Source organism: Lontra canadensis, unplaced genomic scaffold (genome assembly GCF_010015895.1).
Source record: "Lontra canadensis isolate GAN:19392208 unplaced genomic scaffold, GSC_riverotter_1.0 scaffold20, whole genome shotgun sequence".
In the NCBI taxonomy this organism is placed as follows: Eukaryota; Metazoa; Chordata; class Mammalia; order Carnivora; family Mustelidae; genus Lontra; species Lontra canadensis.
In genome coordinates this window covers 22854675-22877106 of record NW_022631014.1, presented here as the reverse complement: position 1 = coordinate 22877106, position 22432 = coordinate 22854675, and the positions used below count along the sequence as shown (strand labels likewise).

General features: G+C 46.5%; 1 protein-coding gene across 1 annotated transcript in view; it reads right to left on the bottom strand.

The window, feature by feature from the left end:
• The window catches only part of TRIM71 (tripartite motif containing 71), a 65154-nt gene that overhangs the window by 14556 nt on the left and 28166 nt on the right, over positions 1 to 22432 (bottom strand). Inside the window, exon 2 of the mRNA XM_032861303.1 lies at positions 3843 to 4010. Within this exon, the coding sequence (XP_032717194.1) occupies positions 3843 to 4010 (168 nt within the window). The remainder of the gene's footprint in view (positions 1 to 3842; positions 4011 to 22432) is intronic.

The following is a 22432-nucleotide window of genomic DNA, read 5'->3' as shown; positions in this document are numbered from 1 at the left end:
CCAGGGTCCCACATCAGACTCTGCTCACTGGTGAGCCTGCTTCCCCACCCCTCTCTACTTGTAGCTCTGTCAAATAAATAAATAAAATCTTAAAAAAAAAAAAAAAAAAGTTCCCTGTAAAAAAAATAAAAAATCTCTACTTACCCTATGTTCATTCTGTATTTTGGCTTAAATGGATTAAGTGATTTTTAAAAGGAGGGTGGGGTGGCATGCCACCAATTATATGTGTATGTTAACACAACTTACTGCTCCCCCCCAATTTTATTATAATTGACTATGTTCCTCCTTCCTTCTCCAGTATTCATATTAAAAATAGAAATCAGTCTTCATACCATCTGCTGGATTCTTTAATATAAAAGCTATTAAGTGGCAACATAAAAATTATGTGGCTGGGCTATTTACTCCATTAATATTTTGGCCAACTGCAAGAAGAAATCAAGTGTCTGGGAATGCCTGGACTGCTCAGTTGGTTAAGCATCTACCTTTGGCTCAGGCACGATCCCACAGTCCTGGTAACTGAGCCCCAGGTCAGGCTCCTTGCTGGTGGGTGGGGGGGGGGGGAGTCTGCTTCTCCCTCTGCCTACTGCCCCACCCCCACCTGTGGGCTCTCTCTTTTTTCCCCTCTCTGACAAATAAATAAAATCTTAAGGGAGGGGGGCAGAAAAGAAGAGAAATCAAGTGCCCAAAACACTACGTACCCACCCCAAGCAGTGTCCTTTCCTGGCATTTCAAGGTCACTTCTTTACCCTGAGGGGAACCTCTCAAAATCTCAGTATCGTCATCCTTTCCATTGCTTAGTGACCAACAGGAGGAAAAACAACTGTAGATTCACACACAAATCTCATTATCTCTTTATGTAAATAAACAAAGGCATAACCTGCGCTAGACAGTAGCTGCTTTTTCCAGTATCTTCCAGGAGGACTTTTTAAATGACTTTTAAATGAGTCCCTGAGAGAGGAAATCTACCTGAAGCTTTCAGAACTGTATTCTTCCTCAGTAAAGCAGAGGCTCAGTAAAATATTCACTGAACACATATAAATTCCTCCCCATTCTCACTCAGTTTTAATGACATACAACAGACTGTACTGACCTGTAGAAGGAACCCATTTGCAAAACACTTGTTCACAATGAAAAGTGGGTCATACCTACTTCTGACCTTGGGGACACAGCTTGTTCCTACTGCTCACATGGGAACAAACTGGCTCTTCAGGCAGTGATTTCTGGAACAAAACTAACTTGTTCTCAAGCTTTACCTCAACTTCTCTTCTCCCAAAGGCATGTGCCGGCATCAGAGAATAAACTCAGAGGGAAAGAGGGGCCAAGTTTTTTCTACCAACACCCAGGGAACTCCTCCGTAACAGGCAGGAACCGCTCTACTTTCATTAGAGGGCTCCCAGATAGTCCCAGGAAGGGACAATGTATTGAGAACCTCGTAAGAACATTCAGACAGAAATGGGTAGCCAATCCTACCCCAACATTTAGATCACTGGCTGAGTGTAGGTTCTGAAGAATTATAACCAAAAGCCACAAAAGCATACCCTTCTCCCTCCCCACACGCTGTTAGTTATGCAAGGACATTCAAGAAGTCAATTCACAACTCATACAGTTTGGATGTTCAGCGCGTGTGCCTGGATGTGGCCATGCAGATTACTAAACAAGCTGAGCCTTCCACCTCTGCCCAAATATCCACCTGCCACTTGGCTCCTCCACTCAAAATGCCCATCAGGCACCGTAGTACCAACTCACATTTGAATTTCATCCCTGGTTGTTTGTTCGTTCATTCTTTCTTTCTTTAAAAGATTTGACTTATTTGACAGAGAGGGAGTTAGAGAAACCAGAGAAGGAGGAGGAGAAGCGCCGCTTCCCACTGAGCAGAAAGCCTGATGAGGGGCTTGATCCCAGGACCCCAAGATCATGACCTGAACCAAAGGCAGATGCTTAACTGACTGAGCCACCCAGGTGCCCCCCGGGTGTTTTAACTACTCATACAGCAGACTCTCCCCTAACACTGACTTTGTTGTAGGAAGTTAAGTACTGCAGACAAAATCTTCTACACATCAGCTTCTCTCTTCTTTCCACAAAAAGTTCAAATTTCCACCTCCCTGAGATTCCATCATTTTAACCACAGATGTCTTTAAGATTCTAGCAAATTATGACACTCACTTTTTTCTCCAGAGTGGCAGATCCCAGGAAGCAGAGAGCATCAGCAATTCTCTCAGACATGGTTCAAGGACCCCTGAGTGTCCTCGATCTCCAAGGAGAGAAAGGGGCTGGTACCATTATCTGGGGGGAAAGACCCAGACACAGCAGGTCTTTATGCTCCCCCAGGTGATGCTGACAGCAGCCAGAGCCCAAGAGACACCAGCACCGAAAGGCAACTTGACCAGGGCCTAATGGCAGTGGGATAAAAAGGGAAGCCACAAGCACTTCATCCACGGGGACAAATTCACTGAAATAGGACAGAAATAAAACAGAACTATGCACTAGTGGGGATGCTGGAAAACAAGAATTTATGAGCAACCAAGAGCCACTATGAAGGCATGAAAAAGAAAACAGGCCACTCTGGCCTAAGAATATGCCAGAAGTAGTCACTGCAGAAACATAGACTCTCAAATATGAGAGTTGACAGGAGTTGAATATCAGACAATCTGACTCTTCAGAAAGACTACCTCAGTATCATGCGTAGAATATGATAACTGGGGGCACCTGGGTGGCTCAGTGGGTTAATAAGCCTCTGCCTTGGCTCAAGTCATGATCTCAGGGTCCTGAGATCAAGTCCCGCATCAGGCTCTCCACTCAGGGAGCCTGCTTCCCCACCACCCCACCCCCCGCCCCGCCTGACTCTCTGCCTACTTGTGATCTTGTCTGTCAAATAAATAAATAAAATTAAAAAAAAACGATTAAATAAAATCTTTTTAAAAGAAAGAATATGGTAACTGTTGAGAAACTTAATAAAATCTACACCATCCTTCTGCTCCTTCTTTAGAGCATGTGATCAATTTTTCCACCATTTCTCCAAAAAGGGGGATCTTGTTTTTTAAACCATTCACTTATTCAAATACTCTAAGAATGTAATTAACAGTTTTCCATGCAATTTTTGCTTAACGATTAGCAATGTTTCCTGATTTTCAACCTTTATCCTACCACAGGTTAAGGAAAACATCTCATGATTTTTTCCCTTCTTAAAACCTTGTCACCTGGACCAAGAGAAGATTTTAAATCATTTCAGGCATGCCGCCGCTTGACTGTAAAAGAGCTATTCTATGCCCCAAAGTTACATGTGTCCCTTCCTGACCCCAAAGGCACGGGGACTCAACAGAAGCAAAGGTCTTAGTTACCAGAATGGGACTTCATTACTTAGGGAAGAGTTGGAGATAAACTTTTGCTGCTCACTGAATTTTCACCGATAAATAAATCCATCTGAACAGCAGAGGTTCCCTGTCTGGAAAGCACTAAGGACCCAGTCTTTCCGCAGTCCTGACTGAGGGATGCTAATGCCCACTTGGTATCTGGGGAAAAGGCTGGATGAGAAACAGGCAGATGACATGGTGGGGGCCCAGCCAAGTGTCTGCAACAAGCCCTGACCGGCTAGTCAACTTCGGCCACACCCCTCCCATCTTCCCCAACTCTCCACCTCCTCAAGGGATTACTCTGCGGGGATGTCCCATGAGCTCATTTGGGTCATTGTTCCACGGCCCCAAAACACTGGAGCCTGCCTGCCCGGTAATCTACACATGCCATCTAAAAGGGGGTAATCTACACATGCCATCTAAAAGGGATCGGAAAGGTTTTCTGCGCAAGAAAGAACAAGGGAAACCGGTGAAGGGTGGGGAAGAACTGACCTGGATTGCCTGGCGGCCCTGCTGCGCGTCGGCCAGCAGCTGGATGGTAAGTGCCCTCGAGTCCTGCAGCGCCTCCTGGAGGTAGATGAAGCTGTGGCCCCCATGCCGGCCCATCGTACACTCACGGCAGATGGGAACCGAACAGGTGTCACAGTACAGATGCAGCACCTGCAGACCAGAAGGCATACAGCCATTAAGGAGAGATTCGGGACTAGCAGGAAGGGGGGCAGACACTGGGTGCTCTGTGGATTCCAGACCCTCAGCCAACTCCTTCCCAAATTCGCAAGCACACCCCTATAGAAAGAGGGATCAGTGCAGTCAATGTGAGCACAACTTGCCCTCCCTTCCCACCCCCTCAGGGCCAAATCAAGGAAAAAAACAGCCAATGCCGTCTGTCCACTCCAGTTGCACTCAGAAGTGTAACTGAGACACTCCAAAGGCAAAGATGAAATAAAACAATCCTCCTGCCTAAGAAATTTTCCCCGTATCTCAGATTAATTCTCCAGGAAAGCTCTAAGATTGCGTTTCCTTGGTCTCAGACTGGGGCCCAAATGAAAAACATACCAGAAATCTGTCTTGCCACCCCAGCCTCTGGGTCTGTGAAACATGGCCGGGAACCAGAATTAACCACCCTCACACCACACCTTGCTGCCACCCTCTCCATCAAGGAGATTAGTGCAAAGTACAAAGCATGGTTCTCCCAGACACTCAAGCAAGCCACAGGCTTCAGCTTCTGAAGCGGAGGCAGATAGTGGTAAGGTCAGCCAGCTCCTTGTCTTTCTTCTTCCTGCCAAGTTGTTCCAAGGAGCCGACCCTGCCAGGCAGCCCGTGCTGACAGAACTGCTTTATGCGATGTTCTGTATTTCCCTGGGGCCCAGCATGCGGGGAGGGGAGAAGGGCTGGCTCGACCTCCACCTGCTGATAAATGAGGAGCTCTCAAAAGCGAAAGCTCCTTGACACAGAAACTGGGCCAGTCTAGCTGTATCCCTCCACAGAGCAGAGCACTCAGCACCACTCTCTGAATGTTTACAGGATTATTTTCAAGGAAGAGCAGTGCTTAAATATGCCACTGGTACACCTGGGTGTGAGGGAAAGCCAGCCAACACGCAACAGGCAGGAAAGTGGTGTCCGAGGGGCTGCCTTCTCATACACAATACGCTTAATCCCCAGATGAAGACAAGGGGTCATGACGTCTCAGGGCCACACAGCAAGCAGGGGCAGAACAGGGAAGCCTATGCGAGCCTTCTGAAGAGCTGGTTCCAAGACAGGTCTGACACCCACTCTTAAGAGCACTAAGCTTCTTACTAGGTATTCTGGAGTCCAGGGTAGGAGACTTGAGGCAAGGTGGTTCTGTGGACAGAACAGGTGCTCACCCCCGCCCAGAAGCAGCAGAGTGTTACAGGATGAGGAGTGGGGAGGGACAGCTGCAATGTTCCCACCAGAAAGACCCATACAGAAAGGTCCCCGGGCAGGAATGAGAATGCTGCTTCTCTTCTCTTCAGGTTATTTTTATAGATTTACTTATTTGAGAGCACGTGCTATGGCGGGAGGGTGGAGGAAATCTCAAGCAGACCCCCCACTGAGCGCAGAGCTCTGACAGGTGAGATCATGACCAAGCAGACAATAACCTAGGTGCCCCCCCCCCTTTCAGGTTATTTTATTAACTAACCAACACGTTGGCACATAGCACGTCCACTAGGAGACGAGCTCAGTCAGGGAAACAGGCCTACTCCACTCAGGATTCAGCGTTAAAAGGGAGGTGAGGGATCCTGCATGGGTTATGCTTGCTTCTCTAGGAAATTTTGGATTCAGAAATAGGAAAAAGATTTAGGATATTATGTTCCTATTTCTAGGAAATGGTTCTGATGTGACAGGTTTTATGGACTCCACATTATAAGAGGGAAATAGGATCAGGTTTGTGACTGGAGTAGGACCCCTTGTCCAGTACAGTACTTCCCCAGCAACCTCAGGAGACTGAAATCTGGTGACAGTAATTTGCCTTCAAGACCAATTGTGTTTGGGGACAGAGGGAGAGCGAAGATCTCAAGCACTCAGCGTGGAATCTGACGCAGGGCTCAATCCCATGACCTGAGCAAAAGACACTTAACCGACTGAGCCACTCAGGCGCCCCAAGACCAATTGCTTTTTAGAACTGGTTGACCATTTAAAGTTCATCTAATCTTTCTAATCTGAAAAAGTTAAAAAAAATTCTCAAGCTAACCTTAAATAGTAATCAAAAGATGCTGATCTGGATGAACTTGGACGTATTCCTGGACACTCTCTCTTTACAATGTGGTGCTAAACGAAGCCTCACTCCTGTTTCAACACTCAGCCCCATGCCTTCCCTTTGCTCCCTCCATTTGTCATGGGCAGAAAGGCATCACTCTCACGCTCTGGCGAAGTGTGAAAACCTCCCATCTGCAGGTTTCTTTTAAATCAGAATGGAACATGTCTCCAAACCTTCTGTCCTCTGCCCCTGCCAAACAGCTAAGCCATCTCCTCTTGGTCTCTGTGTGGACTGACTGGAGTCCCCTTGCTTTCTTTCATCTGAGCAAGCATAACGGCTCTCAAGTGTACAGTGAGTGGAGAAGAACCTGAGGCTCTTAGCCCGAGCCTGGCACCATCTGCCCATGGGGACATCTATGCAGTCACAGGACTGGGCTTGTCTTGTATGTGAGACACAGAGGTCTGGCCAGGTGCCTCAGGAGACCACCTCCATCCCTGAAATCCCAGGAACTCAACACCACAAACCAAAAGGCTCTGAAATAATTCTGGGCCAAGAAGGAAGCCAGGCACCAGTTATGTGACTGCAGGGAACCAAGGAGATTTTTCTGGGTTTTAGGTTTTTACAGTCCAGAGCCTGGATGATGATGTGCGTAGGCGAAATCCTGCAAATGGTAGGTTTTAAAGTATTCTGCAGAGGAAGTAGCCAGAAAAGAAATCCTGGTCAGAATGTATGGCAGCAGGGTGCCCCAAGCCCGTGGTACTGGGCCCCTCTAGATAGATACCTAGTCCCCAGAGCCCAGATACCTCTCAAGTGGGCAGTGGGGTCTCTGGATGCAGTCCTGCCTGGCATCATTTCACAGGACTGAGGGGAACTAGCAAGGTTCTAGCAAACTAGCAAGGTTCTAGAGCACACTGTGATTTTGGAGGTGCCAGTGCTCTGCAGTTCCAGGAGGACTGTAGGGACACCACACTGGTCGACAATAAAAAGCTATGGGTGAGTAAACAGCATAGCCCCAGTGGTGTTTATAATTAATAAACTATTGACTTTTAAAACAAAACAGTGTCCAGAAACTGAAAATATGGTCAATTTTTATAAACCGTCTAGCTAAACGTTGGCATAAAACTCTGGGAAGATTTCACTTCCATTTGGAAGCTCCCTATCTCCTCTACCTGCAATTTCTAAGGACAGAAACCAACAGTTTTGGAGCTTGTGAAAACAGGGGCCATAGATAAGGGTACACATGGGTGCAATTCTCTCTGCAATAGCTGGAAGATTGTTTTAAAAGAATAAACTGGAACCTATGTCTTCCAAAGGGTTAGAAACGTGGCAGAGGCCATGAACTGTGGCTCCGGAAAGGGGGGGTAGGAGTGGTCCTCGGGCAGCAGGAATTCCAGGGCCTGGAGCTGCCTGTTTGGGGCTTCCCGGGCAGATGCAAGACACGCCCCCTCCAACCCCCCTCCCCCCTTGCCTGGCGACAATCTGGCTGCCCCAGCTGAATGGAGCAGGCTCGACCTCTGACCTTCCAAGTGACCACCCTCTTTCCCTGCCCCCAGCTTCCAGAACGCCCCACCCACTGCCTTCCTCTCCCATAATTTCTAAAATACCAGGCACAGACAAAGACCTAGGAATGTGGGCCCAGCAGGAGAGGAAGGAGGGAGGGTAAAGAAAAAAAATAAATAAATAAAAATACCAAGTTGGTAAGTTTACCTTAGCCAGTGTTTAAATAAAGTGCTCTGTTAGTGAACAAGACTGTGTATGCGTTTCTGGAATCGACTTTTTATACTACCTGTGATCCAACAAGGAACGAACACACACACACCCAGGGGACTCCTATATGAGAGAGCACACCATGCATCCTGAAACAATGAGCCTCCAGTTTTAAATAGAACTACCCACATCACTAAGGAATGTCAACTGAAAGGACAGAGGAGCTCCTCGTCATCAAGATGCCCTGATGGAAAACCAGTGGCTGCTGTACACTTAATGTTTTTGAGATTTTCTTTCACGTCCCTTCAAACAACCGAGGACATCTGGCCTCCCACAAACTCAGGCCTGGACAAAAGGTCGTCACTAGCCAGGCAGGAGGGTTTCTAAGCTTCCCACTACAGAAACAAAGTGGAGGATGGCAGGTGACAACCAAAAGTGTTACCTGTGTCCGCCACCCTGAATTGCTCTCTCTTATTAAAAGAAACCCAAAACACTAAACCAAGTTCAAGGAGTACAGTCCAGCCAGTTGGAAACTAGGTCTATGAAATCACATCAAAACCAGATTTTACTTGATTTAGGGAAAATATACAGAATGCCAGTCCTCCAAAACCATAGTCCAAACCAAAGGAAGAAGTCCCTCCTGCCATCAATGGCCACGTGCTGCTCCAGAGCTGTGACGGGGGCGGGGGGCGCGCGCGCAGGGGAAGGGGAAAGAAAGGAATCTGTACCCTATGCATACACAATCACTACCAGCTCCAGTCGGATCTGAGCTGAGGACACGTTAAGGGGAGGGAGAGGGGCAGGGAGGGACAAGATGTGCTGAAGCATTAAAAAAAATTTTAGGAGGGTGCCTGGCTGGCTCAGTTGGTAGTGTGTGATGATCTCACAGTTCTGAGTTTGAGCTCCACAGCGGGTGTAGAGATTACTTAAAAATAAAAACTGTATTTAAAAAAAAAACAACTAGGGAACATATATGCATTTTTTAGTGCAAAATGAATCAAGTGTAATAGTTTTTAAAAATCTCCTCAACTCAATGTTTCTACTTTTTACGTAACCATCTAAAAATATGTCACATTCTATATTCTGAATTTTCTTCAAGACACAAATACAAGTACATTATTATACCAGCCTTTTTGCAGTTAACTGTATTAACTTGCAGAGTATTATGGATCAAGCTGCCCGTGGATATACCACAACTTATTTAATTAGTACCTGCTGACAGAATTTTAAAGCCATCTCCTGATTTTTAAAAAGTCTCAAGCAATGTTGTATTGCATTATCCTTGTTCTTTATACACCTCCATTTCTTTCCATTTGGCAATATATACAATCGCTACCATCACCTGATGTGAGAGAAGAAAAATACACTTGGCAAGGATGGGTAGTAAGGATTCTCAAACTTTAAGTCTGGTCAACCTTGACCCAAATAAAAAAGAAGGTTGTCAAGCACCAGGTTCTGCTCCTGACAGGACAAAATGCACACAAAAAGCCAGGAGGGGGACACCAGATGAGATGGTCAATGTCGGGACTGGGAGTGAAGGTCCACTTCCGCTTGGCCGGAAGGCTTCAGTGGACAGAGACTGAAAAGAAGCCCAGAGGAGGTGCAATAAAGCAAGCCTTGGGTTTGGTATCCTCAGTGGCTGCTAAGGAGATTGTCCCAAATGCAGAGGCAGGGGTGGCGCAGCAGCTAGTTGGGGTGTCTCTAGTGTTGGACAGTGGAAGGTGTCTCAGACAATGTACACAGAAAGAGGTGTTAAGAATAAAAGTAATACTTATTAGTCCCAGAGGGTATTGTTCAAACACCCAGTGACACACACTTTGAGGTCCCATACAAATCCACGACGCCCTTTCTGGAGTTCCAAAATCCAACAGGCTCTGGAAACCGAAAGTGTTTACATAAGCTATTTGGCAGCAAAACCCAAACAGGCATGAAAATGATTTATGACTTTTACCTATACCACTGAGTGTGAGCGTTCAAGCACGTCACTGGAGAAAGGCTAATACTCATTATTTTGTGGTGCTGTTCCTTAATATATATGTATATGCACAATATTAACTTTCTAAACTAAGAAATCCTTACATGTCAAGGCACATCTGACCACAGGATTAGGGTAAAAGATCTGGGCTGCCTATCTGGGCAGCTAGCTGAAGATTCATTCCCAAGCTAAATTAAGTCAAGACTACCTGGTGGTGGAGTGGGGTGTCCAAGTGCTTTGCCCCAGCCAAACCAGGGCCAGAGCAGCCTACCCAGCTCCAGACCAAATGTTTAGGCTCGATGGACATGGCAAACTTGAAAAGGGAGGGTTGAAAACAGAGAGAAACACTGTTAAGCTCTAAGCTCTAACAGCTTCAGACTCAATGCAGCAGGGGTACCAACAGAGAAAAATTTCTTTGAAGATCCTGAAAAGTCATGTGCTGTTCTCCTGAGGTTTCTGGGCCACCCCAAAGCCGTATCAATGTTCCCTTCCCTATTTATTTTTTTAAGCAATCTCTAGCCCAATGTGGGCCTAGAACTCACACCAGCCTCCCCAGATCAAGAGTCACATGCTCCTTGGACTGAGCCAGCCAGGTGCCACGCCCCTCCCCTTTTAGGAGAAAATTTCACACCTCCAATGAACACTGTTCCCTCTTTCCAACACCAACTACCACCTTAGCAGGACCCCAATTCACAAGGCTTAGCCAAACCCTTTAAAACCTTTTAAAAAATAAATAAATAAAAGCTCCTTTCCCTCCCTACCATCTGCTTTCCTGCTATGGGACCAGTCCCAAAGCCCTAGAGTTAGTCACATGGATCCCCAATTTTATATTCTAGCAACGCTGCCATGTTCCCGTGTCTCAGGGACCTCATACACACTGTTTCGTCTCCCTGGAAGAACCCTGCCTGAGGCACACAGCTTTTGATACTGATATACACAAAACCAGAATCATTACCTTTTTAAAACTAAAAACCAAATAAAAAGGCACAGATAATTAGATGAGTAAATTGTTTCCAAACTGAATGCCTGAATTTGGCTGAGCTTACTTGCAGACTTGATAAAAAGAGAGATAACCAACCCAATCTATGGTCCCAGAATGTCAGAGTTACTAAAAAGTATCAAAGTGAGTTCATCCTGGGAGAAAACCCCTCTAGCACTGATTCTTAAAGATGAACCCCCAGAGAACAATGACATCCTGGGAACCACAGCACACAAGGCCTTCCGGTTTTGCCAGAGTCACAGACAAAACAGGTTCATAAATCCTTCTTACCATAGCCATCTCCTTTTGTTTAAAGCCGAGGGTACACGGGACTCCTGGGTGGCTCAGTTGGTTAAGCATCTGCCTTCTGCTCAGGTCATGATCCCAGGGTCCTCGGATCAAATCCCACATTGGGCTCCCTGCTCAGCGGGGAGCCTGCTTCTCCCCCTGCCTGCCACTCCCCCTTCTGCTTGTGCTCTCTGACAAATAAAATCTTAAAAACAAACAAACAAACAAATAAATAAATAAAGCTGAGGGTACAGCAGTAGACCTGACTCCTCAAAGGGCCTGTCAGAGACAAAAAAGGATGACACGGTAGAAGTTGTTTTTCTGGGTTGGAAAACCCCCCAGGTGAGCTCTAAGGGAAGGGTTGGGTCAGGAAGGAGGCATGGGCTTTTGGAGCAGGAAAACCAACATGCAGAAGACAGCAGCTCCTCCCACGCTGGGCTACAGTTTGCAGTTCTCAGAGCCTTTGTGAAGTCACAAGAAGACACAATTTTTTTGCTCCTTTTAGAAAATATGTATATTTACTTAAATAATCTCTCCCGGGGCCAGTGGGTTATGATCCCAGGTCCTGGGATTGATGAGCCCCACATCAGGCTCCTCTGCTCAGCAGGAAGCCTGCTTCCTCCTCTCTCTCTGCCTGCCTCTCTGCCTACTTGTGATCCCTCTGTCAAATAAATAAATAAATAAATAAAATCTTTAAAATCAATCAATCAATCCCCCACACCCCCATGAAGTGCCTGGCTCAAACTCATGACCCCTGGGTCAAGAGTCACATGATCTTTGGAGCCAGCCGGACATCCCTAATTTTTTAAAGTATTAATCATGAGGTCACTAAACACTATGTGTGAGACACTATACATGGCACCTCTGGGGGTGCGGAGTGGGGAGGCAGCCAAGCCTCTGTTCATCCCATTTCTCCTCCCTGGAATAGTCTCCCCCTGAGCAGCTCTATCCTTCTTAGTCCAGACAGAAAGTCAGGCTCTGCCCCCAGCGACAATGAGGGCAGGACAGTTATGCCCTCCTTGAGCCTGCCTCCATCCTGCTTCCTCCCTGCCTAGCACAACTGCTGATAAACTCATTCTCCAGCATCTGCCCCTGGGGAACCCAAACTGGGAGAGCTCCCAGGCTTCCTAGACTATTTATTCATTTGTCTCCTGTTAAGACTCTGGTTTTCAGGCAGAGCTTTGTTATCTTTACCCACCCATGCAGCCTAAGGCACATTCCCGGTTTACCATACTCACCAAGACCCCCAGGATTTACTGCCCACTGCCTGGAGCTTCTCCCACACTTTCTGAAGGCCTTAACAAGGGCCCCCGCAATCAAGGAGTATCTTCTTGATGGTGGCAAGTGACACATTTATGCTCTGGGGTTCCCCCAACAGATCAAGTTACGTTACATGACACTAAGTGGCACTTTGAAACATGCCAGACCTGTGGGGCTCCTTGGTAGCTCTGTTGGTTAAGCATCTGCCTTTGGCTCAGGTCATGATCCCAGGGTCTATGTCAGGCTCCCTGTTCAGTGGGGAGTCTGCTTCTCCCTCCCTCTGCCCCTCTTCCTGCTCATGCTCTCTCTCTCCGTCAAATAAATAAAAATCTTAAAAAAGAGAAAGAGATGGGACGCCTCGGTGGCTCAGTTGGTTAAGCAGCTGCCTTCAACTCAGGTCATGATCCCAGCGTCCTGGGATTGAGTCCCACATCGGGCTCCTTGCTTGTCAGGGAGCCTGCTTCTCCCTCTGCCTCTGCCTGCCATTCTGTCTGCCTGTGCCCGCTCTCTCTCCCTCTGACAGATAAATAAATAAAATCTTTAAAAAAAAAAAAAAGAGAGAGAGAGATAACAAGCTAAAATTGCCTCCGCCCCAGGGAGGGGCAAAGGGAGGGGCAGAGGGAGAGAGGGAGAGAGAATCTGTAAGCAGTCTGACAAACCCGGAGATCTTGTGCTGAGGGGAAATCACAGAGTTGGACCTTACCTGAAAGAACCACCCAGGCATTCCCGCAATTGTGTTTTGGATTACTGCCTACCAAACACAGTTTTAATAAACTTGTTTACTTAAATAAAACTGGACTATTTAAAAATTCTTCCAGGTCAAAAACAGAAATAAAACTTCGGTACCAACAGAGAAAGGAATCATAATATATCTGCACATTTTTTCAGATTCCAGCATTTGAAAAGATTATGCTTGCCAGGGAAAAGCCAAAATCAAAAAAGATTATACTATTAAAGGGCACACTTGTGATGAGCACAGGTGATGTATGCAAGTGCTGAATCACTATACTGCACACCTGAACCTAACACCGTACGTTAACTAACGGGAATTAAAAACTTAAATTAAAAAATAAAAAACCACACTTTAAAAAAAAGGGACAAACTAGGTATTAAAAAAGGGTGGTACAGAGAATTTCCGTTATCTTCTAATAAGTTATAAACTGTTCAAATGTATTTCTAAAACAATAAAATCAGAACTGTGGAAAAAAATAAAAATATACTGCATAATTTCACCCCCCTCCCAAAAAAACCCCCAAGTAAGTGAGGGAGGAAAATCCTCCCACTGACAACCTGGTGTCCAGGAGTGGGGTCTGGAGCCTAGACTCAGTGGTGCAGCGCTCTTCATAGCTACGGACCTAACAAATTCTCGTGGAGCCCATGAATGAGTTGCTCCAAAGGCCCCACATAATTTACTTCTAAGAGGTTATTACCATTCTTCCCACAATGTTCCCATTAGGTATTATTTTTCCTTTGCCCTCCACTGTAAGTATTATCTCAAGTTCTATCTCACAAGAGGCAAGAGTTGGACGAACTCCCCAGAGGTTTTGAAAAAAATTAGAACTCTGAGCCCGATTTACAGCCCCACGGGCAGCCAGCGGTCATACAAAGCCTTACGGAATCCTCAGCGTCCCAGCCGCTACCCCGGCTTGTATCCGACCTCTGATGTACGGATGAGTGGCCCATGCAGCTTCTAGCAGCAGATAAAAGAGAGCTGTTCCAACGCTGAGATCACTGCCCACGTAAATTATGGATTTTTAGACCAGACAAGAAAAGATAGATTTTGACATAGATGCACAGCTTTCCTGTCGCCGCCAAGGTCACCAAAGGCAGAGTTTTAATCTGGACCAAAGTAGGTGGTGCTCGGGGGCTGACTTACTATAATGGCCAGACTCTGTAGGTGGCCATGTAACTCAGCCCTCACCTCTTCAACAGTGGGCAACATTGTGCACCTGAAACCTTTTCACTCCCTCGAAGCAAAAGGGGTTTAAATTGCCTCTGTGGCTGAGATCATGTGGACAAGTGAATTTTAAGTAAACACACTCATCACCTGGGGGAAACTGTCCCAGGGAGGGAAACAGAAATAAAGACTGCGGTAATAACCAAAAAGAAAAAAGGGGGAGGGGGTTAAACATTACTAGCCATATTTTCTCCTTCCAACACAACAAAAAATTTGTCTTTTCTCTCCCCATTCCCATTGTATTTGCGTATTGGTAGGCTGGACTCCTAAGTTAATTACTCTGCCCTGGGTAAGAAAGGTCCAACTCTGGCCTTCCTGATGGTCCAAGGTTACAGGGTCACATCCACTGGCAGTTTTAAGACAATTTTAAGTTCCTTAACTAAGCGATGCCTCCAAATCAAGAGGTTAACCAAGTATTTAATTGCTGCAGAAATTTTGTTTTGATCTGGACTTGTCTGTCAGGTATTATCTAAACTGGCAAGAAACCAGGGCACCAGGGTGGCTCAATCTGTTGACGGCCTGACTCTTGGTTTTGGCTCAGGTTATGACCTGGGGAGCGTGGCTCAAGCCCTGTGAGTGGTGTTTCTGAGCTCCACACTCCAGAAGGGGCTCAAAACAGCTCTCTAGTGCAATGGGGTGGGGGAAGGCCCTTGTCGTGTCAAGAAATGGATGTCTTTTTTTTTTTTTTTGAAGATTTTATTTATTTGACAGAGATCACAAGTAAGCAGAGAGGCAGGCAGAGAGAGGAGGAAGCAGGCTCCCTGCTGAGCAGAGAGCCTGATGTGGGGCTTGATTCGGGGGCTCGATCCCAGGACATTGGGATCATGACCTGAGCCAAAGGCTGAGGCTTTAACCCACTGAGCCACCCAGGCGCCCCTGGATGTCCTTTTTAAGCCTTCTTCATGTTAACATTTGTTAGGCAACTAATTTTTTAAGGTTTCATTTATTTATTTGACACAGAAAGAGAGAGATCGATCGATCACAAGTAGGCAGAGAGGCGGGGAGAAGGTGGAGAGAAGCAGGCTCCCTGCTGAGCAGAGAGCCCAAATCAGGGCTGGATCCCAGAACCCTGAGATCATGACCTGAGCTGAAGGCAGAGGCTTAACCCAATGAGCCACCCAGGTGCCCCGTGTTAGGGAATTAATTTAAGGCACCCATTCCTTCTTTTCCAACAATAGGAAACCTAGTCCCATGGACAAATGCCAATGGAGCACTAGCTAGCCAGAGCGAGGTCAAGCAAGAAAACCAACTTTAAAGAGCCTCCTGCCACCCAGGCTGGGAGCCACCAGAAGAACAGGAGCCAAGGGCTGACTGTGATCCCTGCAGTTTACTGGGCAGGTCTCCCCATTGGAGTCCTATCAGTGACCTCTGGAGTCCTAGAGGTAGGGCACAGGTAGGGTAGGGACAGGAAGCTATTCAAACCAGACACGCAGCCATTTCTGATTGAGACCATTAAAACCTTAATGCTTTAAAGGAAGGGTGTGGAAAGAGAAAACAAGCTCAGCCAAGGGTGGGACAAAGAGCCTAGGCAAACCAGCAGAAACTGGTCCGAGGGGAAAAAAGAAAGCTGGATTCCGGTTTTTAGTGATGAGATGTGAAGACCCACCTGGCTGGTAGTGCTGGAACCTTAGGGACAAATAGGGATAAACGTACTGGAGCAAGGAGAGAGTCCACTGCCAAACCAGGAATAGTCAGTGGTCCAACGAAGGCCAGAAATGGAGCCCTAGTCCCTTGGAATTCACCCCTTTCCCACAGGTGTGCAAAGCATTTAAAATTTCAGTGCTCTTAAAGCAGCACTGATTACCACGGGACTTGGCAAGGACCAAGTAGAGTGCACACGCGAGAATCAAGGCATCACACCTAGGCCAGCAGGATTCTGAGCAAAGAAAGGCCAACCAACTAGTTCTAAGATAAAATCAGAAAAAAGATCAAGGTGTGGGGACACTGCAGGTAACACCACTGGAGTCAAGCTCCGTGTTAGAAGCCTGTACAATGTTTTTTTCCTCTGATGAAATCATTTCTCATGTCTCAAATGTGGAACTTTCTCAGAAATCCCACTAAATGAAGCCTGTGGGGGTGGCAGCTCTCAAACAACACCCGTGTGAAGCTAGCAGAACCTGCGGGCAGCGTGCCAACACCGGCTCAATGAGCAGTGCATCAGGAACCCCGACCTCCTGCCTTGGACAGAGGGGTGCATGACAAACCCTCCTGACCACCCCCACTACCCAAGCATATACGCAAGGATACACTCTTGAGCTCATAGGAGGCCGCGGGGTGGGAGGTCAGGCTAGAATGGGGAAATCTGCAAGTCCGGACTTAGCCAACAGCCAGGGGCTATCAGTTACGTAATCTAAAGTCTCAGGAAGAAAATAAGGGAAAAGAATGGCCCTCCAATTGGTCTCTACTTGGGTCCTGAAATTCCTGACTGCCTTCATCACGCCTTGTTAGTCACTTTTCTTCTGGCTAGCACCTGTACCAGAAAATGTGAGGTACAAGGCAGGAGAGATCTAAAGACAGTTGACCCTTGAAACAACATGGGGTTTAGAGACATTGAACCTCCCCCCCGCCCCCACACGCAGTTGAAAATCCAGACTTTCCAAAAGCTTAACTAGTATAGCCTACTGCTCACCAAAAGCCTTAGAGAGAATAGTTGAACATGTTCCCTACACTGTATGTAGTATATACTGTGTTCTAACAAAGGTAGAGACAAAAATATTAAGAAAATCATAAGGAAGGGAAAATATATTTATAGTGCTGTATTTATTAGGAACAAAAAAACCCTTCATTATGTGGGCCCATGCAGTTCAGACCTGGGTTCTGGATTCAACTGTAAGTGGCTGCAACAGATTCTCAAATTGGTCTATTTTGAAGTTCTGGACCACATGGGTTTTCATTCCTTTTTCCTTCTACCACATTAATCCTACTGCAAGAAAACCACCTTCTCCATAAGGCATGGACCTAGGAGTCTCAGGCTGGCCTGTCCCCTCTTTGGTCGGCTATGGGAAGCCTCCTCGTCTCCTAACACCCTCCTAGGTGTTCAGTTTCCTGTTTTACAGAGGCCTGCCCTAGTGCAGGCTGAAGTCCCTTGAATCGGTCTCTGAGGCCACAATACCCTTTTATCAAGTGTGCTGTGTTTACTAATTTTTTTTTAAATTGTTTACACTGGATTTAAGGCTCTGGGCTAAGAGCCTTGGGAGAGTTAAAACAACAACCGAAGAAGCTTCCAGTCTCCTAGACACCTTGGTTGGTCCAGTCTGGCGAGCCCCGGACTGCACATGCAGCACCCCCTTTAAATCTCCAAAGTGACCTCATTTGGAAGCCCACCTGAGAGGATCGGTAAGACAAGTTAAGGAATTAACCAAACTACATGATATTTGGGGGCAGATTAAAAAAAAAAAGCAAAAACAAAAACAAAAAACCACGGTCATCCAGAAAAGTTGTACCAAAGGACTTCCTTCGTAGTATTTATTGTGGTTGCATGGCCTTGGGGGTCGGCCAGGTAAATCAGAAAAGGCTTCTTTTGAAAGAATGGGATGGAAGGACCACAGAAATGGAAGATTTACAAATCCAACTAAAAGGACAACTTTAGCAAAGCAGCACACTGTTCCTGGCCCATGCATGGGGGAAGAATCTGGAGTAGATTGGAGGGAAATGTGAGCTGGAAGCTCATGGGCCAGAGAAGAATGGGGGAGGCAGGGAAAAGCCTCCTTGCAGGAGTGTCAATGACAGCTGGGTGCCCTTGAAGGGACAAAGGTTACGGTGCCTGTTGCGGACATCCATCCAGACATGGAAGGAGACCCAGGGCAAAATGGGGCCACCTTACATTGAGGAGTTAAAAAAAAAAAACCAAAAACCTATGTTCAAACGTCCAGGTGGATCATACACTTAAATCTCACAGCTGGCGGTTTCAGACTTGTTAAGAGAAGGTGCAGAAAACACAAATGCTGACCAGCAGTCCTAACCGAGAGGACAGGGATGGCAGCCTGCCCCATAAGGGTGCCGGGTGGTAACAGGCAAGCTAAATCCAACTCCAAGAACACATCCGGAAGGCAGGGCTGATAAAGCCACCCAAATTGCCCTCTGGGCCATGGCTGTTATTTGTTTGCCCACTGAAAAGAATGTGAGAGATGCTGTTCTCTGGCCACTGGAGGTTCCAAGTAAGTGTACTGGACAACAACTCTGACCTATAGAGGTCCCCAGCTTCCTGTGGGGCCACAGTGCCTGCTCTGCCCCTCCACGAATAACCAGTCAGACTAGCCTCTTTTAACCCCCACCAGATGTCATGCTACTTCTAACATGAAACCCCAGTACTGGCACCGTTTTTGGCACTATGCCCTTGTCCTCAACAGGTTAGAGTCCAGCAGGAGGGATGAGTGAATAAGGGACCAGAGATTACAGGGCTGGGGGAAGAAAACCAGGAGACCCAGGGCCTAGCGTTTAATCCCAGCAGGCTTCCTGAAAGAAGGGTAAGTCTGAGACTTTAGCCTCAAAGTATAATAGAAATGGGTGGGAGAGAAGTTCCAGACAAAGAACACTATATGGGAGGGAAGGAGAACAAGACATCTTCTCACACTACCTTCCCAAGCTGAGAAGTGCAGGACCTGCTCAGGATGTGGCCTTTAAGGAAATGCCAGTCATCCCAACCTGTGGACCTGTGTCCTTTGCGCCATATGCTGCCAGTAGTACGGTGGGTTGTTTAATGCCAAGACAACTAATCTGCACCGAGCCCCAACAAGGCCAGCCCATGCGGCTCAGCATCTCCCCTTCCCTCCCCTGGTAAATCTGAGGTTCCTCTGAGGCCACTCCTTCTGTCAGTCAGGGCCTCTCTGCTGTGTTCCCCAAAACAACTATCCCTGAACGTGAACCTGCATTCTGGGTGGGATAAGGCCTTCTGCAGAATCCTTTCTCCCAGACATTCCTGTGCGTGCTATCACTTTCCACACTACCTGCATTCTTGGGACTGGTCTCTTCCCCATGCAGAGAGCACCATTTTATAAAGTCAGGGACAGCTCACAACACCCGCTCCAGAAACCCTGAAAGCCACTCTGTCAACGTTGTCTGTCCGGGCCATCCGGACTCCTCAGTGTTCCTTAAACACAAACTACACTTGCTATTTCCACAGGCTGAGAATGACGCCCTCACCCCACCTCTGCAGCTACCCCCACACCTGTACCATTTTTGCTGTTCTTCTCGTCAAAATAATGGAGTCTGTTTCCCCTCTACTTGTGTCTAGGCTGAACTCACCCTGCCCAGTCACCTGTCGAAAAATCAGGCCATGAAACAGCAAAGGGGGGACAGCCAATGCTTCCAAGGGCCTAGAACACTCTCAGAACTAGCTAACCCACTGGGAGGAGCCCAGGCCACATACAGAGAGAAGAACCCAAGCTTGCACCTCCAATAACAAACAGGACAAAGACTGACTCCACCAAGTACAGGGTACCTACAGAACCATGAGAAACAATCCATAAACAAAAGACCATTTTTATTTTATCTATTAAAAAAGGTAAAACTGGGCCATTGGGTGACTGAGTCAGTTAAGCATCTGCCTTCAGCAAAGGTCATGATCCCAGGGTCCTGGGATCTAGCCCTGAATTGGGCTCCCTGCTCAGCAGGAAGCCAGCTTCTCCCTCTCCCACTCCCCCTGCTTGTGTTCCTCTCTCGCTGTGTCTCTGTCACTGTCAAATAAATAAATAGGGTCTTTGAAAATAGATAGATAGATAAAGAAGTAAGGTAAAGCAGCTTTTCAATGAGCTAAGAGCCAAGAGCTAGGCTTTCTTCAGCCAGTTAATGCCTTCCTTCCCCCTTGAGTAAGGCCTAGGGGACAGAGTAGGATATTCAAGTTTCCTTCCTCCCTCTGTCAAAATTGAATCCACAGGTTCCATTCCCAAGCCATGGTCAGGCAGCAGCCACACAGGGAGAGCCAAAGAAAAAGTAAGGTTTGCCAAACCCCAAGAGTTAGTCACAACCTCTCAGGGGCTTAGTAAATAAGCATGTCCAGAAGCATCTTCTGATGTTTTCCCTATTGTCTATGAACCAGGTGGTCCTCCAGAACTAACTCTCCAGGAGAATGTGGTAGAAAACAAAACCACTTAAAAAAAAGGAAAAAGGGGAGAATGCAAATCCCCAGTAAGCTTCCAAAGGGGCCATCCCTAACATGCCTTCCCATGGGTCTCCCTAAGCCACCCTCTCTTCCACATTTTTGAGGAAACAGAACTCCAGATCTGACATGCCTGTGGTCCAGAGCTATAATCTTATTTATCACCACTGACCCAATGTGATCTCAGGAAAAGCTTTAACCTCCATTTCTTCCCAAGAAAAAAAGAGCACATCACTTCTCCAGTAAACAAGCACCTTTATGAGCTACAGGATAGATCCATGTTCAAGCCATTCAGCTAGGAATGAGGCAGTTCCTTGAAAAGACAGGCGATTTATGACACCATGTTTGTGATGGGAAGCGAACTAACAATGTCCATCAATAAGACTGGGTAAATAATTGTTAAAAAGACTTGATTACTGGGCAACCACGAAGAATGAGATGCACTATACCCATGAATTACCTCCAAAATACATTACTAAGCAAAAAATAAGGAAAGTAGGGACGCCTGGGTGGCTCAGTGTGTTGGGCCTCTGCCTTTGGCTCAGGTCATGATCTCAGGGTGCTGGGATCGAGCCCCACATCGGACTCTGCTCAGCAGGGAGCGTGCTTCCCCCTCTCTCTCTGCCTGCCTCTCTGCCTACTTGTGATCTCTGTCAAATAAATAAATAAGTAAATAAATAAATAAGGAAAGTTTTATATACATAGTATTCTATTTGTGTAAAGGAAGAAAAATAGGTACAAGCATTCCTTGCTAATCCAATCTAGTTAAGTGTTTGGATGTCACAGAATACCACCATGCATTTTTTCACCCCATGCCAAACTGGGGGGTATTTATGTAGTTAAAACTTCATGAAAAATGGGATGCCTGGGTGGCTCAGTTGGTTGGGCGGCTGCCTTCGGCTCAGGTCATGATCCCAGCGTCCTGGGATCGAGTCCCACATCGGGCTCCTTGCTCGGCGGGGAGCCTGCTTCTCCCTCTGCCTCTGTCTGCCTGTGCTCGCTCACTCTCTCTCCCTCTGTCTCTGACAAATAAATAAATAAAATATTTAAAAAAAAAAAAAACTTCATGAAATTACAAATACTTCTTGCTATCTCCTTCACATCCCTAAAATATTTCCTAAGCTACACATTTAATTACTATTTATACTAATAATAAATAATATCCTATATAATATAATGGGAATTGAAAAAGAACACAATACAAAATAAGTATTGACAATATAATCTTGGTTGGAAAATGAAGGAATGCCCATACTTTTTTTCTTTTCTTTGAGACAGAGGGAGAGAGCGCACAGGTGCACATCCAACCATGAGGGGAGGGGCAGAAGATGGGGGAGAATCTCAAGCAGATTCTGTGCGAAGCACAGAGCCCAACATGGGGTGCCATCTCATAACCATGACATGACTCTAGCGCCCCAGAAATGTCCACTTTCTTTTAAACCATGTTAGCAAGAATGACATATATCAAAATGTAATAGTTATCTCTGGGTTAGCACGATCAGGAATTCTCTGTATTTCTAAGTTTCCACCCAAAGCACATATAGGAGAGGCTTAAACGAAGCATAGGGCTCTCCGCTGAGGCTCATTCAGTCAAGTATTCTAAGACCCAGAATAAATTTAATAATGGCAAACGTTTCTCTAGGTGTGCTTTACAGTCACTTATTCTGATCACATTATTATTATTTTTTTTTTTTTACAGATGAAGAAACTGAGGCACAGATAGTAACTTGCTCAAGAATATAAGCAGAGGGGTGCCTGGGTGGCTCATTGGGTTAAAGCCTCTGCCTTCGGCTCAAGTCATGATCCCAGGGTCCTGGGATCGCTCCACATCAGGCTCTCTGCTCCGTGGGGAGCCTGCCTTACCCCCCTCTCTGCCTACTTGTGATCTCTGTCAAATAAATAAAATCTTAAAAAAAAAAAAAAAAGAATAGAAGCAGAAAGGGGCAGAGCCTGCCTCCAGAGTCAATGTAGAAAACACTAGGCTTTGCTGCCTTTGCCAACAGTAACAACAATCCCTCCCCTACTGCCTTGAAAAACTCACCTCAGTAAACTTCCATCTACCCTGCTGGGATCTCTTAAGCCTGTGGGCATGGGCATTTT